We start from the raw sequence: 18,647 nt of genomic DNA on the forward strand, positions 1-18,647 counted from the left end.
TATTTTTTCTTCAAATGCTTAGAAGAATTCACCAGTAAAGGCATCTGATCCTGGATTTTCTTTGTGGATAATTTTTTTAAAATTACTGATTTATTCTCTTTGCTTATTAAAACTCTATTCAGATTGCCTATTTCTTCTTGAGTAAGTTTCAGTAGTTTGTACCTTTGTAGGAATTTGTTCATTTTATCTGGGTCATCTAATAGTCTGCAGTTGTTTATAGGATTACCTTATAATCTTTTCATGTCTATGAGGTCAGTTGTAATGTTCCTTCCTTCATTTCTGATTTTAGTCATTTGACTCCTCTTCTTTTTTTCTTGGTCAGTCTAGCTAAGTGTTTGTCAGATTTGCTAATCATTTCATAGAATAAACTTTTGATTTTGTTGGTTTTCTCTATTGTTTTTCTATTTTCTATTTCATTTATGTCCACTCTAATCTTTATAATTTCCTTCTTTCTGCTTGCTTTTGGTGGAGTTTGCTCTTCCCCCCACCCCCCGGTTTCTTACGGTAGAATATTAGGTCATTGATTTGATTACTTTCTTCATTGATATAAATATTTCCAGCTGTATTTCTCTTTAAGCATCACTTTACCTGAAACTCATGAAGTGTGATATGTTGTGTGCTTACTTTCATTTGTCTTAAAGTATTTTCTAGTTTTCTTGTGTGATTCTTTCCTTGACCCATTGGTTATTGAGAATGTGTTTAGTTATAGTTTATGTGGTATATCTTTCTTCTACCTTTTAACTTTCAACTTTTTTGTTTCTTTGAGTTTATCTCTCAAAGAAAGCACATAGTTAGATCATAATTGTGTTTTTTGCGCCCATTCTCCCAATATCTACTTTTCTGGGAGATGTTTATACCATTTACATTTAAGGTAATTATTGATAAGGTAGTTGAAATGTTATTTTGCTATTTGTTTTCTATACGTCTTTTTTGTTCCTCTATTTTTCCATTACCATCTTCTTTTGTGTTAATATTTTTGAGTGTACCATTTTAACCCCCTTTCATTTCTTTTACTATACTCATTATCTTGTTAGTAGTTTCCCAGAGTTTTACAATTAACATTTTATAACAGGCTAGTTCTAAATAATACCAACTTAATTTCAATAGTGTACAAAAACTTTGTACCTCTTTAGTTTTGTTTCTCTCCCCCTTGTTATTGTCATTCAAATTATGGTGTTAGATGCCCCTTAACACAGATTTATTTATTTATTTTTGTTTGTTTGTTTGTGCTTGAGAGAGAGGGCCCAAATGGAGGGGCAGAGGGAGAGGGAGAGAGAGAATCATAAGCAGGCTCTAGGTTCAGCACAGAGTCCGATATAGGACTCCATATCAAGACCCTGAGATCATGACCTGAGCCGAAATCAATAGTCAGACACTTAACCTACTGAGCCATCCAGGTGCCCTGACACAGATTTATAATGATTGTTTTCTGCAGTTGTTTTTTAAATCAGGAGAGAGAAAATAATTACACACAAAAATGCATTTTTATTCTCTTTTATATTTATCTTTGTAGTTACTTTTAAAGGGGCTCTTCAGGTTTTCATGTGCATTAGAGTTACTGTCTAGTGTCCTTTTCTTTCAGCATAAAAGCTTCAGTAGTTTTTATGAAGCAGGCCTACTAGTCACAATTCTCTCCAGTTTTGCTTATCTGAGATTGTCTTTTCTTTTGTCTTTCTTTAAATTTTTTATTGTTATCTTAATCACCATACATTATATCATTAGTTTTTGATGTAGTGTTCCATGATTCATTGTTTGTGCATAACACCAGGTGCTCCACGCAGAACGTGCCTTCTTTAATCACCAGGCTAACACATCCCCCCACCCCCTTCCCCTCTAGAACCTTCAGTTTGTTTTTCAGAGTCCATCGTATCTCATAGTTCGTCTCCCCCTCCGATTTCCCCCTTCATTCTTCCCCTTCTGCTATCTTCTTCTTCTTCTTTTTTTTTCTTAACATATATTGCATTGTTTGTTTCAGAGGTATAGATCTGTGATTCAACAGTCTTGCACAATTCACAGCGCTCACCATAGCACATAACCTCCCCAATGTCTATCACCCAGCCACCCCATCCCTCCCACCCCCCACCACTCCAGCAACCCTCAGTTTGTTTCCTGAGATTAAGAATTCCTCATATCAGTGAGGTCATATGATACATGTCTTTCTCTGATTGACTTATTTCACTCAGCATAACACCCTCCAGTTCCATCCACGTCGTTGCAAATGGCAAGATCTCATTCCTTTTGATGGCTGCATAATATTCCATTGTGTATATATACCACATCTTCTTTATCCATTCATCTATTGATGGACATCTTGGCTCTTTCCACAGTTTCGCTATTGTGGACATTGCTACTATAAACATTGGGGTGTACGTACCCCTTCAGATCCCTACATTTGTATCTTTGTGGTAAATACCCAGTAGTGCAATTGCTGGATCGTACGGTAGCTCTATTTTCAACTTTTTGAGGAACCTCCATACTGTTTTCCAGAGTTGTTGCACCAGCTTGCATTACCACCAAGAGTGTAGGAGGGTTCCCCTTTATCCACAGCCCCGCCAACATCTGTCATTTCCTGACTTGTTAAATTTAGCCATTCTGACTGGTGTGAGGTGGTATCTCATTGAGGTTTTGATTTGGATTTCACTGATGCCGAGCAATGTTGAGCAATTTTTCATGTGTCTGTTGGCCATTTGGATGTCTTCTTTGGAAAAATGTCTGTTCATGTCTGCTGCCCATTTCTTGATTGTACTATTTGTTCTCTGGGTGTTGAGTTTATTAAGCACTTTATAGATTTTGGATACTAGCCCTTTATCTGATATGTCATTTGCAAATATCTTCTCCCATTCTGTCGGTTGTCTTTTGGTTTTGTTGACTGTTCCTTTTGCTGTGCAGAAGCTTTTTATCTTGATGAAGTCCCAATAGTTCATTTTTGCCCTTGCTTCCCTTGCCTTTGGCGATGTTTCTAGGAAGAAGTTGCTGCAGTTGAGGTCGAAGAGGTTGCTGCCTGTGTTCTCCTTTAGAATGTTAATGGACTCCTGTCTCACGTTTTGATCTTTCAACCGTTTTGAGTCTATTTTTGTGTGTGGTGTAAGGAAATGGTCCAGTTTCATTCTTCTGCATGTGGCTGTCCAATTTTCCCAACACCATTTGTTGAAGAGACTGTCTTTTTTCCACATGACATTCTTTCCTGCTTTGTCAAAGATGAGTTGACCATAGAGTTGAGGGTCCATTTCTGGGCTCTCTATTCTGCTCCATTGATCTATATGTCTGTTTTTGTGCCAGTACCATACTGTCTTGATGATGACAACTTTGTAATAGAGCTTAAAGTCCAGAATTGTGATGCCACCAGCTTTGCTTTTCTTTTTCAACATTCCTCTGGCTATTCGGGGTCTTTTCTGGTTCCATACAAATTTTAGGATTATTGTTCCATTTCTTTGAAAAAGGTGGATGGTATTTTGATGGGGATTGCTTTGAATGTGTAGATTGCTCTAGGTACCATTGACATCTTCACAATGTTTGTTCTTCTAATCCATAAGCATGGAACGTTTTTCCATTTCTTTGTGTCTTCTTCAATTTCTTTCATGAGTATTTTATACTTTTCTGAGTACAGATCCTTTGCCTCTTTGGTTAGATTTATTCCTAGGTATCTTATGGTTTTGGGTGCAATTGTAAATGGGATTGACTCCTTGATTTGTCTCTCTTCTGTCTTGTTGTTGGTGTATAAGAATGCCACTGATTTGTGTGCATTGATTTTATATCCTGCCACTTGACTGAATTCCTGTATGAGTTCTAGCCGTTTTGGGGTGGAGTCTTTTGGGTTTTCCACATACAGTATCACATCATCTGCAAAGAGTGAGAGTTTGACTTCCTCTTTGCCGATTTGGATGCCTTTAATTTCTTTTTGTTGTCTGATTGCTGTGGCTAGGACTTCTAATACTATGTTGAATAGCAGTGGTGATAGTGGACATCCCTGCCACATTCCTGACCTTAGGGGGAAAGCTCTCAGTTTTTCCCCATTGAGAATGATATTCGCTGTAGGTTTTTCATAGATGGCTTTTATGATATTGAAGTATGTACCCTCTATCCCTCTACTCTGAAGAGTTTTGATCAAGAAAGGATGCTGTACTTTGTCAAATGCTTTTTCTGCATCTATTGAGAGGATCATATGATTCTTGTTCTTTCCTTTGTTAATATATTGTATCACGTTGATTGATTTGTGGATGTTGAACCAACCTTGCAGCCCAGGGATAAATCCCACTTGGTCAATGTGAATAATCCTTTTAATGTACTGTTGGATCCTATTGGCTAGTATTTTGGTGAGAATTTTTGCATCCATGTTCATCAAGGATATTGGTCTGTAATTCTCCTTTTTGATGGGGTCTTTGTCTGGTTTTGGGTTCAAGGTAATGGTGGCCCCATAAAATGAGTTTGGAAGTTTTCCTTCCATTTATATTTTTTGCAACAGTTTCAGGAGAATAGGTATTAATTTTTCTATAAATGTTTGGTACAATTCCCCTGGAAAGCCATCTGGCCCTGGGCTTTTGTTGGGTGGGAGATTTTTGATGACTGCTTCAATTTCCTTAGTGGTTATAGGTCTGTTCAGGTTTTCTATTTTTTCCTTGTTCAGTTTTGGTAGTTGATACATCTCTAGGAATGCATCCGTTTCTTCCAGGTTTCTAATTTGCTGGCATATAGTTGCTCATAATATGTAATTATAATTGTTTGTATGTCTTTGCTGTTGGTTGTGATTGCTCCTCTTTCATTCATGATTTTGTTGATTTGGGTCATTTCTCTTTTCTTTTTGATAAGTCTGGCCAGGGCTTTATCAATCTTGTTAATTCTTTCAAAGAACCAGCTCCTAGTTTCGTTGATCTGTTCTACTGTTCTTTTGGTTTCTATTTCATTGATTTCTGCTCTGATCTTTATGATTTCTCTTCTCCTGCTGCGTTTAGGCTTTATTTGGATTTTTTTCTCTAGCTCCTTTAGGTGTAGGGTTAGGTTGTGTATTTGAGACCTTTCTTGTTTCTTGAGAAAGGCTTGTATTGCTATATACTTTCCTCTTAGCACTGCCTTTGCTGCATCCCAAAGATTTTGAACAGTTGTGTTTTCATTTTCATTGGTTTCCATGAATTTTTTTAATTCTTCTTTAATTTCCTGGTTGACGCATTCATTCTTTAGTAGGATGCTCTTTAGCCTCCATGTATTTGAGTTCTTTCCGACTTTCCTATTGTGATTGAGTTCTAGTTTCAAAGCATTGTGGTCTGAAAATATGCAGGAAATAATCCCAATCTTTTGGTACCGGTTGAGACCTGATTTGTGACCTAGGATGTGGTCTATTCTGGAGAATGTTCCATGAGCACTAGAGAAGAATGTGTATTCCGTTGCTTTGGGATGGGATGTTCTGAATATGTTTGTGAAGTCCATTTGGTTCAGTGTGTCATTTAAAGTCTTTATTTCCTTGTTGATCTTTTGCTTAGATGATCTGTCCATTTCAGTGAAGGGGGTGTTAAAGTGCCCCACTATTATTGTATTGTCAATGTGTTTCTTTGCTTCTGTTATTAATTGCCTTATATAATTGGCTGCTCCCATGTTAGGGCATAGATATTTACAATTGTTAGATCTTCTTGTTGGATAGACCCTTTAAGTAGGATATAGTGTCCTTCATCATCTCTTATTACAGTCTTTGTTTTAAAATCTAATTTGTGGGATATAAGGATTGCCACCCCAGCCACCTTTTGGTGTCCATTAGCATGGTAAATGATTTTCCACCCCCTGACTTTCAATCTGGGGGTGTCTTTGGGTCTAAAATGAGTCTCTTGCAGACAGCATATCGATGGGTCTTGTTTTTTAATCCAATCTGATAGCCTGTGTCTTTTTATTGGGGCATTGAGCCCATTTACACTCAGGGTAACTATTGAAAGATATGAATTAGGGCCATTGTAATGCCTGTAAGGTGACTGTTACTGTATATCTGTGTTCCTTTCTGGTCTATGCTGCTTTTAGGCTCTCTCTTTGCTTAGAGGACCCCTTTCAATATTTCTTGGAGGGCTGGTTTCGTGTTTGCAAATTCTATTAGTTTTTGTTTGTCCTGGAAGCTTTTTATTTCTCCTTCAATTTTCAATGACAGCCTAGCTGGATATAGTATTCTTGGCTGCATATTTTTCTCGTTTAGTGCTCTGAAGATATCATGCCAGTCCTTTCTGGCGTGCCAGGTCTCTGTGGATAGGTCTCTTGCCAATTTAATGTTTCTACCATTGTAGGTTACATATCTCTTCTCCCGAGCTGCTTTCAAGATTTTCTCTTTATCTCTGAGACTCGTAAGTTTTACTATTAGATGTCAGGGTGTTGTCCTATTTTTATTGATTTTGAGAGGGATTCTCTGAGACTCCTGGATTTTGATGCCTGTTTCCTTCCCCACATTAGGGAAGTTCTCTGTTATAATTTGCTCCAATATACCTTCTGCCCCTCTCTCTCTTTCTTCTTCTGCGATCCCAATTATTCTAATGTTGTTTCATCTTATGGTATCACTTATCTCTCGAATTCTGCCCTCGTGATCCAATAGTTGTTTATCTCTCTTTTTCTTAGCTTCTTTATTTTCCATCATTTGGTCTTCTATATCGTTAATTCTCTCTTCTGCCTCATTCATCCTAGCAGTTAGTGCCCGCATTTTTTGATTACACCTCATTAATAGCCTTTTTGGTTTCGACTTAGTTAGATTTTAGTTCTTTTATTTCTCCAGAAAGGGTTTCTCTAATAACTTCCATGCTTTTTTCAAGCCCAGCTAGTATCTTTAAAATCATGATTCTGAACTCTAGGTCCGACATTGTACTAATGTCCATATTGAGTAGGTCCCTGGCAGATGGTACTACCTCTTATTCTTTTTGTTGAGGTGATTTTTTTCATCTTGTCATTTTGTCTAGAGGAGAATAGATGAATGAGAGAACAAAATACTAACAGGTTAACAACGTCCCCAGAAAATATACTCTAAAGAAATCAGAAAAGACCTGAAACCAGGGGAAAAGAAAGGGAAAGAAAGAAAAAAGAAAGAAAAAAAAAGAAAAAGAAAAAGATAAAAACAAACACATACTGAACAAAACAAAAAAAACAGAATATGATCAAATATGATAAGGCTAGTGCATAGATCAGTGCCACATACTAGATTTTGGGTGTTTTGGTCTGTTAGAATAAAGTGCCTCCTAAAATTTAAAGAAAGAAAGACTTATATATGTACAAAATAAGGGTGGATACAATGAAGGGATGGAATATGAATGTAAAGATGAAAATTATAAAAAATTTTTAAAAAAGGAATTGATAAGGTGCTTGAAAAAAGAAAGAAGAGGATTAAAAAAGAAAGAAAGAAAGAAAGAAAAATAAAAAGGGGAGAGAATGTGATCAGGCAGGAGACTAGAACAAAGCCATACAGTAGAGATTTAGAGTATATTTTGATCTGTTAGAAGAAAGTGTATCTCAAAATTTTCAAGAGAAAACAACATATATATATGCCAAAGATAAGGGTAACTACTATGAAGGGATAGAATATGACTCTAAAAATGAAAAATAAAAATGTTTTTTTAAAAAAGGGATTGATAAGATGTTGTTTGAAAAAGGGAAAAAGAAAAGTTCAAAACAAAAAAACCGTTAAAAAATTTAACTTTGAAAGTCTAATGAATTATGGTAAAAAAGCCATGAATTCTATTTGCAGTATTCCCCTAGCGCTGGAGTTTTCCCGTTCTCATTGATCAGTAAACTTTGTCTTGGCGGGCTGTTCGTGCTGATCTTCTGGGGGAGGGGCCTGTTGCCATGGTTTCCTAATGTCTTTGCCGGAGGCGGAATTGCCCCGCCCTTGTCGGTCCAGGCCAAGTAATCTGCTCGGGTTTGCTCTCAGGAGCTTTTGTTCCTTGCAAGCTTTCTGTACATCTTTGGAGGACAAGAGTGAAAATGGCAGCCTCCCAATCTCCGCCGGGGAGGAGCCAAGAACTCGGGGCCCCACTCCTCAGTGTGCCCCCAGAGAAAACTTGTCAGTCACTCCTGTCTCCCTGGTCTCCAGCCGCACTCCGTGCTCACCCGGCCTGTGACTGAGCGTTTCTGTCTCTGGCACCTGACCCCGTGTGGAGTCTCCAAACCGAGCAGATCCCTGCAGTGCGCTCCCGAGCCACTCCTCCCCGGGGAGGAAGGGGAGTCTTCCAGCTCTGCCGCTTGTTGGGTCCCAGCTGGAGGAGCAGTGACCCGACTGGGCCGCAGATCACAGTCTATGGCAACCCCGAACTGAGACCCTGCGCCTCGGCTCCGTCTCTGCAGCTGGCTTCCCCGCTCCGATACCTGGGAGCTCTGCCAAACTCAGGCACCCCCGGTCTTTCTGTGACCCCGAGGGTCCTGAGACCACACTGTCCTATGAGGGTTCCACCCCCGCTTAGCCACTGGAGCGATGTCCCTCAGTGGAACCGACTTCTAAAAGTTCCGATTTTGCGCTCCGCGGTTCTATCACTTGCCAGAAGTGGCCAATGGAGGCCCCCTCCCCCACCGTCTATCCTCCCAAATATTGCCTCGGATTCACTTCTCCGTAGGACCTACTTTCCAGAAAGTGGTCGCTTTTCTGTTCAGAGTTGTTGCTATTCTTTTCTCGATCTCTTGAGTTGACGGGGTGCCTTGGTGGCTCAGTTGTTAAGCGTCTGCCTTCAGCGCAGGTCATGATCCCAGAGTTCTGGGATCAAGCCCCATATCCGGCTCCCTGCTCCGCGGGAAGACTGCTTCTCCCTCTTCCACTCCCCCTGCTTGTGTTCCCCCTCTCACTGTCTCTCTCTCTCTCTCCATGGCTGGAGATGGGCAGGAGGGGTGTGGGCTCTGGGCACTCAGGCTCCCTGGGGAAGGGCAGAGCCGGTGGTACAAGTTTGCAGGTCTGGCGGGCACGTGCACCGGCTGGGCTCAAGCCGGGTTGCACTGGTGGGCTGGCAGCTGGCAGCTGGTGGCTGGCGGCTCACTCTTGGCTCCCAGCTATCTGGGAATCTCTTAATCCTTCATTTTTGAAGAATAGTTTTACTGAAAAGAAAATATTTGGTTGATAATAATTTTTTCTTTTAGTGCTTTAAATATGTAATCCCACTGCCTTCTGGCTTCTGTGGTTTCTGATTAAAAATATGCTGTTAAGGGGTGTCTGGGTGGTTTAGTCAGTTAAACCTGTCTTTGGCTCCAGTCATGATCCCAGGGTCCTGGAATTGAGCCCCGTGTCAGGCTCCCGGCTCAGCAGAAAGCCTGCTTCTCACTCTGCCTGCTGCTACTGCTTGTGCTCTCTCTCTCTGTCAAATAAATAAATAAATAAATAAATAAATAAATAAATAAATAAAATCTTAAAAAAAAATATGCTGTTAATCTTGGGGCACCTGGGTGGCTCAGCTGGTTAAGCGTGGACTCTTGATTTCAGCTCAGGTCATGATCTCAAGGTTGTGGGATTAGCCCTGTCTTGGGCTCCATGCTCAGCAGGGGGTCTGCTTCTCTCCCTCTCCTTCTGCCCCTTCCCCCACTTCCTCTCTCCCTCTCAATTAAAATAAGTGAATTTTAAACAAATATGTTGTTAATCTTATTGAATATACTTTGTATCAGGTGGTTCATTTCTCTCTTGCTACTTTCATGATTTTCTTTGTCTTCCATCAGTTTGATAATGATATATCTAGTGTGGATCTCTTTGAGTTTATCCATCTCAGAGTTCTTGAGCTTCTCAAATGTGTAGATTAATGGTATTCATTAAATATGAGAAGGTTTTAGTAATTATTTTTTAAAAATTTTTTTCCTCCTTTTTCTATCTCTTCTCTTGGGATTCTTATTATACTTATGTTGGTACACTTGTGTGTAACACCTGTGTCCCACAGGTTTCTGTGTCTCTGTTTATTATTCTGCATTTCTTCCCCCTCTTTCTCAAACTAGATAAACTCATTTGACCTGTCTTCATGCTCACTAGTACTTTCCTCTACTCCTTTGTATCTGGTGGCGAACTCCTCTAGTAAATTTTTGTTTTTACAATTTGTCTCCTTTTATATTCTCTATTTGCTGAGGCATCATTCTCATAATTTCCTTTAGTTCTTTGAACATATTTAAAATAGTTGATTTAAAGTCTTGTATGGGTTTACAATTGGCCAAGTTTCTGTGGCTGCTTTCCCCCCGCCCCCAACTGTGTAGCATCCTATCAACTACAGTTTCTTTTTGTTGTTGTTGTTTTTCCATGTGTCACTTTTTTTTTTTTTTGGTTAAAAACTGGACATTTTAAATAATATAATATAGCAGATCTGGAAATCAGTCTTCCCTTTCCTGTGGTTTGTTGTTGCTTCTGTTTGTTGCTTCTTGCTTGTGTAGTGACTTTCCTGAATGAATTACATAAAGTCTGTATTATTGTCACACATGGCACTGAAATCCCTGTTCAGTTAACTTAGTGCTCAGCTAAGGGATTGAAGAGAGAATTTCTTAAATTTCTAGAATGAATACGTTTTTCAGTCTTTGCTAAAAGCTCTGTATTTGTGTTGCAATGTGCCTCCAACATGTAAGGGGGTAAGCTGTCTTCTTTAGTCACCACTCCCTGCTTGTGCAGAACTGGAAGGTCAAGCAGAGACAAGAGATTAGACCTGAACTCTTGGGCATGCACATAGCCCTTTGCATGTGCATGGGCTTCTAGATTTCCAGTAATATTTCAGAGTTTTGTAAAGCCCCACTATGGACATGTCATATTTCAACTTTTCTATTTAACTTTTTTGATTTGTTTGTTGTTTCTCCAACTATTATCACTGCCTCAGGCAACTGCAATGTTAAGCAGTTGCCACTGATTGTTTCCAACAAACATCCCTACAGAAAAGACTTTCCACTGGATAAGTAAGCTCTGAGGCTGTTCGGGTCTTTCTCTTTTCTAAGATATAGCTAGAAAGATTAAATAGTGACAGTTTCCTGAGGTTGGGGTTTTGTAAGAACTCCCGTCTCATTCTGATTTTTCCAATGGCTGCAGGCTGCTGCTTTTCACTGTTATTATGGATGTTTATTTTCAAGGTTACCACTGAGAGGAGGATGGGAAAAGAGAAAGTTAAAATGCCACAAAAACATGCTATTCTTATGATATTCAGACATTAAAAAAAATAAATCCTCCCTCGATTGTTACAAAACTGGTTAATTTATAGATTTCCAGAGAAGTTGATCTGGTACTCTTTGCTAGTGTTTTCATTGGTTTTATGGCAGAGAGAATTGTCAGTTATTCTTATTCTGTCATTCCTAATGACATCCTGTGATTTCTTTCATCATAGTCTTGCATTTTTTCCTATATACACTGCCATGTTTTAATTTATAACTAGTATTTGATGTTTGGTGGCTAATATAAATGGTACTTAAAAAAAACCTTATTTTCAGTGTTTCATCACCAATATATAAGAATTGAATTGATTTTTATATATTTAACTTGTATCATGTAAAATTGCTAAATTCTCTTATTACTTCTTGTAATTTTTATATAGATTCACTGGGATTTCCTAAGTAGACACTCATGTTATTCATGAATAGAGGCAGTTTTATTTCTTCCTTTCCCATTTGTGTGACATTTATTTATTTAGGCTTTTTGAAAACTTGTGTTTACCCTGATTTATATATTAGATTATTTACTCACAGTTTTCCCATTTAACTATTTTTGCTGTGCTACCTGTTGTAATGTGGATATACTAATTTTTTTCCAGTCATAATCTGTTTTCTGAATAGACAACTATTAGATATTTCTGGCATGAGCCATATCTATTTCCTTGATCTATTTATATTTTTTAGACCTATTTTTGCCATATGAATATTTTTTCAAAGGAGAATCTTTTTATGAAATACTTATTCCAACGAATATCTATTGTTAAAGAATTGGCAACTAGCAAAGAAATGAGTAAAACCTATTTTTTGTGACTGTATCCTTGAAATATTTTATGATATTTTCCCCAGAAATCAAAATCATAATTCTCTTATATGGAATGGATGATTCACATTAACTCTAGGTCTTTAGATAACTTTTTCTAACTTTTTTGGGGGAAAATTTCTTCAAATATGAAGTCTGCAGTAGAGGATGTAATTGTTCTATGTTCAGACTCCAAAACTTAAAACTAAAATGATTTTTAAAGGTCATAAAACACAGTCCCTTTATTTTATAGATGATAAAATATATTTCATTATCCCTCTGCAACAGAGCTTCCCTTTAACTATTATTAAAATATAGGAAGTGAATTCTAATTTATCAGCATGGAATTGTACACCTCCATTTCTACACCTTGGCCTGACTACCATCATCTTTCAGTTGTATTACTGTAATAGCTTAACTGGTCTTGCTACTTCTACTTCTCACTACTTCTATTCTTAACACTTTTGAATAAACCTGAGATCATGTCACTCCTCTACTCTAAACCCTCCAGTGACTTCCTATTTCATTCAGAATAAAAATCAAAGTCTTTACAATAGGTTTGAAAGGTTTTTAATGATTTGAATCCCATTACCCCCAGCCAGTTACTTCCAATAGCCTCCCCTCTATTCTGCCTCAGGAAGCTAGCTCCTTGCAGTTCCTCTCACATGCCAAGCATATTGCCTTAGGGATCTGTGAACTCATTGACTCCTGTCTGGAATATTTTGCCCCTACATATACACATGATTCATTCCTGTTCTCCTGTCAATACCACATTCTCAAAGAGGCCTCTCTTGAACATACCATCCAAATTAAAAATCCAGTCTATGCTTTCCAAACTGGTCTAATTTTCCCAATTTTTCATAGCATTTGTTATGTTCTAGGATATTATATAAATTGCTCATTTACTATGTTCATCTAGCTGCTTGAATGCAAGCTTCATAAAAAGAAGTGTTTTTGTTTGTTTTGTGCCTATTTTGTAAACCAATATATTCTTGGAATCCATGAAAGTGCCTAGCACAGAGGGGCCTTGGCAAGATGGCAGAGCAGTAGGAGACCTAAATTTCCTCTGGTCCCAGGAATTCAGCTAGATAGCTATCAAACCATTCTGAACACCTACAAACTCAACAGGAGATCAAAGAAAAGAATAGCAGCAATTCTATGAACAGAAAAGTGACCACTTTCTCGAAGGTAAGATGTGCGAAGTGAATCCGAGCCGATATGCGGGAGGATAGACCATGGAGGGAGGCAGCCTCCGTTAGCCGGCTACTGGTAAGTGATAGAGCAGCGGAGCACAAAATTGGAAATTTTAGTAGTCTGCTCCGCTGAAGGACATCCCTCCAGTGGCTAAGCAGGGGGTGGAACCCTCGCTGGGACAGTGTGGTCTCAGGACCCTCAGGGTAACAGAAAGACCAGGGGTGCCTGAGTGCAGTAGAGCTCTCAAGTATCAGAGTGGGGAAGCTGGCTGCAAGGATGGAACCAAGGAGTGGGCTCTCTGCTCAGGGTTGCCATAAACTGTGACCCAACAAGTGGCAAATCTAGGGAGACTCCTCTTCCTCCCCCAGAGGAGCAGCGTGGGAGCTCACCACAGGAATCTACTGGGTATAGAGACTCCAAACAGGGTCATATGCAAGAGATAGAAATGCTCAGTCATAGGCCGGGTGAGCAGGGAGTGCGACCGGAGTCCAGGGAGAGAGGAGTGATTGACTGCTTTTCTCTGGGGGCTCACTGAGGAGCGGGGCCCAGAGCTCTCAGCTCCTCTGGGACCAGAGATTGGGAAACCACCATTTTCATTCTCGTCCTCCAAAGCTGTATGGAAAGATTCAGGGAACAAAAGCTACAAGAGCAAACCCGAGCAGATTACTTAGCCTGGCTTCTGCCAAGGGCGGGGCAGTTCTGCCTCTGGCAAGGACAAATGAGAATCACCGCAACAGGCCTCTCCCCCAGAAGATCAGCAAGAACAGCTGAAACCAAGACCAAGTTTACCGATCAATGAGAACAGCAAAACCCCAGAGCTAGGGGAATACGGCATATAGAATTCATGGCTTTTCCCCATGATTCTTTAGTCTTTCAAAATTAATTTTTTAAATTTTCTTTATTTTTTTCTTTTTCTATTTTTTAGTTGAATTTTTCTTCTTCCCTTTTTCAACCAACATCTTATCAATTCCTTTTTAAAAATATTTTTTAATTTTCATTTTTACAGTCATATTTTATCTCTTTGTATTTAACCTTATTTTTTGTATATATATATATATTTTTCTTTCAAATTTTGGGATACACTTTCTTCTAACAGACCAAAATATACCCTAAATCTAGTGTATGACATTGTCCTAGTCTCCTGCCTGATCACATTCTCTCTCTCTCTTTTTTAAAATTTTTTCTCATTCTTTTTTCAACCAACTTCTTATCAATTCATTTTTTAAAATCTTTTTTAATTTTCATCTTCACAGTCATATTCCATCCCTTCATTGTATTTACCCTTATTTTTATATATCTATAAGTTTTTCATTCTTTAAAATTTTGGGAGGCAATTTCTTCTAACAGACCAAAATACACCCAAAATCTAGTATGTGGCTCTGTTCTATTCACCAACCTGATCGTATTCTTTTCTTTTCTTTTCTTTTCTTTTTTATTTCCCTTTCTTTTCCCCCTGGTTTCAGGTCTCTTCTGATTTGTTTAGTGTATATTTATCTGGGGGTCATTGCTACCCTGTTGGCATTTTGTTCTCTCATTCATCTATTCTCCTCTGGACAAAATGACAAGATGGAAAAACTCACCTCAAAACAAAAGAACAAGAAGCAGTACCGACTGCCAGGGACATAATCAATACAGACATTTGTAAGATGTCAGAACTAGAGTTCAGAATGACGATTATAAAGATACTAGCTGGGCTTTAAAACAGCATAGAAGATGCTAGAGAAACGCTTTCTGGAGAAATAAAAGAACTAAAATCTAACCAAGTCAAAAGCAAAAAGGCTATTAATGAGGTGCAATAAAAAATGGAGGCTCTAACTGCTAGGATAAATGAGGCAGAAGAGAGAATTAGTGATATAGAAGACGAAATGATGGAGAACGAAGAAGCTGAGAGAAAGAGAGATAAACAACTACTGGATCACAAGGGGAGAATTCAAGAGATAAGTGATACCATAAAGCGAAACAACATCAGAATAATTGGGATCCCAGAAGAAGAAGAAAGAGAGAGAGGGGCAGAAGGTATATTGGAGCAAATTATAGCAGAGAACTTCCCTAATTTGGGGAAGGAAAGGCATCAAAATCCAGGAGGCACAAAGAACCCCCCTTAAAATCAATAAAAATAAGTCAACACCCCAACATCTAATAGTAAAACTCACAAGTCTCAGAGAGACAAAGAGAAAATCCTGAAAGCAGCTCGGGACAAGAGGTCTGTAACCTACAATGGTAAAAACATTAGATTGGCAGCAGACCTATCCACAGAGACCTGGCAGTCCAGAAAGAACTGGCATGATATCTTCAGAGCACTAAATGAGAAAAATATGTAGCCAAGAATACTATATCCAGCTAGGCTGTCATTGAAAATAGAAGGAGAGAGAAAAAGCTTCCAGGACAAACAAAAACTAAAGGAATTTGCAGACACGAAACCAGCCCTCCAAGAAATACTGAAAAGGATCCTCTAAGCAAAGAGAGAGCCTAAAAGTGACATAGACCAGAAAGGAATAGAGACAATAGACAGTAACAGTCACCTTACAGGCAATACAATGGCACTAAATTCATATCTTTCAATAGTTACCCTGAATGTAAATGGGCTAAATGCCCCCAATCAAAAGACACAGGCTATCAGATTGGATAAAAAGACAAGACCCATCGATATGCTGTCTGCAAGAGACTCGTTTTAGACCCAAAGACACCTCCAGGTTTAAAGTGAGGGGGTGGAAAACCATTCACCATGATAATGGACATCAAAAGAAAGCTGGGGTGGCAATCCTTATATCAGACAAATTAGATTTTAAACCAAAGGCTATAATAAGAGATGAGGAAAAACATTATATCCTACTTAAAGGGTCTATCCAACAAGAAGATCTAACAATTGTAAATATCTATGCCCCTAACATGGGAGCAGCCAATTATATAGGCCAATTAGTAACAAAATCAAGGAAACACATCAACAATAATATAGTAATAGTAGGAGACTTTAACATCCCCCTCACTGAAATGGACAGATCATCTAAGCAAAAGATCAACTGGGAAATAAAGGCTTTATTTGAAATGAAATGAAATGAACAGACATTTCTGCAAAGAAGTCATCCAAATGGCCAACAGACACATGAAAAAGTACTCAACGTTACTTGGCATCAGGGGAATCCAAATCGAAACCTCAGTGAGATACCACTTCACACCAGTCAGAATGGCTAAAATTAAAAAGTCAGGAAACAACAGATGTTGGTGAGGATGCAGAGAAAGGAGAACCCTCCTACACTGTTGGTGGGAATGTAAGCTGGTGCAGCCATTCTGGAAAACAATATGGAGGTTCCTCAAAAAGTTGAAAATAGAGCTACCCTATTTGACCCAGCAATTGTAGTACTGAGTATTTACTCCAAAGATACAAATATAGTGATCAGAAATGGTACGTGCACCCCAATGTTTATAGCACCAATGTCCACAATAGCCAAACTATGGAAAGAGCCTAGATGTCCTTCAAAAGATGAATGGATAAAGAAGATGTGAGATATATATATATATATATATATATATATATATATATATATAGGAATATTTTGCAGCCATCAAAAAATGAAATCTTGCAATCCTGTTATCTTCTTTTTTTTGATATGAAGAATTCTTAATCTCAGGAAACAAACTGAGGGTTGCTGGAGTGGTGGGGGGTGGGAGGGATGGGGTGGCTGGGTGATAGACATTGGGGAGGGTATGTGCTATGGTGAGCGCTGTCAATTGTGCAAGACTGTTGAATCACAGATCTGTACCTCTGAAACAAATAATACATTATATGTTAAAAAAAAAGAAAGGAGGGGAAGAATGAAGGGGGGAAATTGGAGGGGGAGATGAACCATGAGAGACTATGGACTCTGAAAAACAAACTGAGGGTTCTAGAGGGGAGGAGGGTGGGGGTATGGGTTAGCCTGGTGATGGTATTAAAGAGGGCATGTTCTGCATGGAGCACTGGGTGTTATATGCAAAGAATGAATCATGGAACACTACATCAAAAACTAATCATGTAATGTATGGTGATTAACATAACATAATAAAAAAAAAGAAAGAAAAAACCCACTTAATTATTGAATTGGTACAGTAAGGTACAATCACATCCCCTTTTGTGTCCCCATGATCCAAACTCTAGCTAGAATTTTGCCATTTTAATCAAGTTTTTCTCATTATTATAGCATAAGAAAAAAAACCCTTAGAGGTGGTAGTTTCCTTAGGTTTTTCTGTTCCCACTCTCTTGGGCTTATCTGTTATTAAATCCTAAATAAATATTTGCTAAATGAATCAATAAAATAATATTAAGTGGTTTAAGGTTGATATCTACCACACCTTGAAAGTTCACCTAATTCAGTGAGGAGTGGGCTTTGAATCTGGCTTGTCTTTGAAGAATTCTCAGGAGATAATGGAATTTGAGACTGAGGTAGAATGCCATTGATATATGTGAATAACTCAGAATTTATGAGTAGGAGGTTTTCAATTTATCCTCATTTACTGGAGATTTTCTAGACCAGGCATTAATCTAAGTTTGGAGATGACCCAAAGTGATACTCTGGAGCTTGGAGACAGAACAGGGGGGATGACAGAACAGGGGGGGAGTCTTTCTCTTGGCAATGCAAATGCTCTGGAAATTGTAGTTGGAAGTAGATGACAATCAAATTTAGCGCTGATAACATGATAGATTTATAAGTTTATAAACTAGAGAGAAATTTGATTTGGAGAGTTATGGAATGAATAAGTCAGCATAGGGAATAGAATCAATGGTATTGTAATGCGTTTTATGGTGACAGATGGGAGCTACACTTGCGGTGAGCATTGTATAACATATAGAGTTGTCGAATTATGATGTTGTACCCTTGAAAGTAATGTAACATTCTATGTCAGCTATATCCCAATTAAAAGAAATACTAAAAAAAAATTTTTCATTTGACCTACAAGTTAGGCCAGTAAATAGGCTGGGCAAATATTCACTTTGACTTAAATTCTGCAGTGTCTGTGGAGATAACTATGACTATTAATTATTACGTGGAACAGGCAAAACATGTTGGTCTGTAGGAGTTTGAAAGGGCTATGATATAAATATGATTGAAAATTTTATAGCTTTAAAGGAATTTCACTTGAGTGTTTGTCAGCCTCTGCTTGGAAAACTGCAACTTTTTATATTATGTATATTATATGTCCTCTGCAGGATTAGAGCAGTTTGTTGGAAGAATGCAAGATTTTCGATTATACCAAGTGGCACTTACAAACAGGTAAGTGAATGTGATGTTGTAGAGCTCAACAGGTGTAAGAATAATTCCTGAATTAGCTTAAGTAAGACTTACAAAAGATTATAGTATTTTCATCTTTACAGCATTTGACAAATATCACCCAATTAATGTTTACAGTGTTTGCTTTGGCTTAGTCTATTGTTGTTATTCACTAGTGCTACTCTGTTGGGTAATTCCTTATAATATGAAATTGATGAAATTCTTTACACAGGATTTTCTCTAAGGAAACTAGATTTTTGAACAAGTTGTATTATAGAACTTGGGGTACATTTTTTAACTGTTCTATATGA

General features: G+C 38.3%; 1 protein-coding gene across 1 annotated transcript in view; it reads left to right on the forward strand.

Moving 5' to 3' along the window:
* Positions 1–18,647, forward strand: part of USH2A (usherin) — a 717,806-nt gene that overhangs the window by 62,294 nt on the left and 636,865 nt on the right. Inside the window, exon 4 of the mRNA XM_027612135.2 lies at positions 18,276–18,339. Coding sequence (XP_027467936.2) covers positions 18,276–18,339 — 64 coding nt within the window. The remainder of the gene's footprint in view (positions 1–18,275; positions 18,340–18,647) is intronic.

This window comes from Zalophus californianus, chromosome 10, assembly GCF_009762305.2.
Source record: "Zalophus californianus isolate mZalCal1 chromosome 10, mZalCal1.pri.v2, whole genome shotgun sequence".
Taxonomy (NCBI): Eukaryota; Metazoa; Chordata; class Mammalia; order Carnivora; family Otariidae; genus Zalophus; species Zalophus californianus.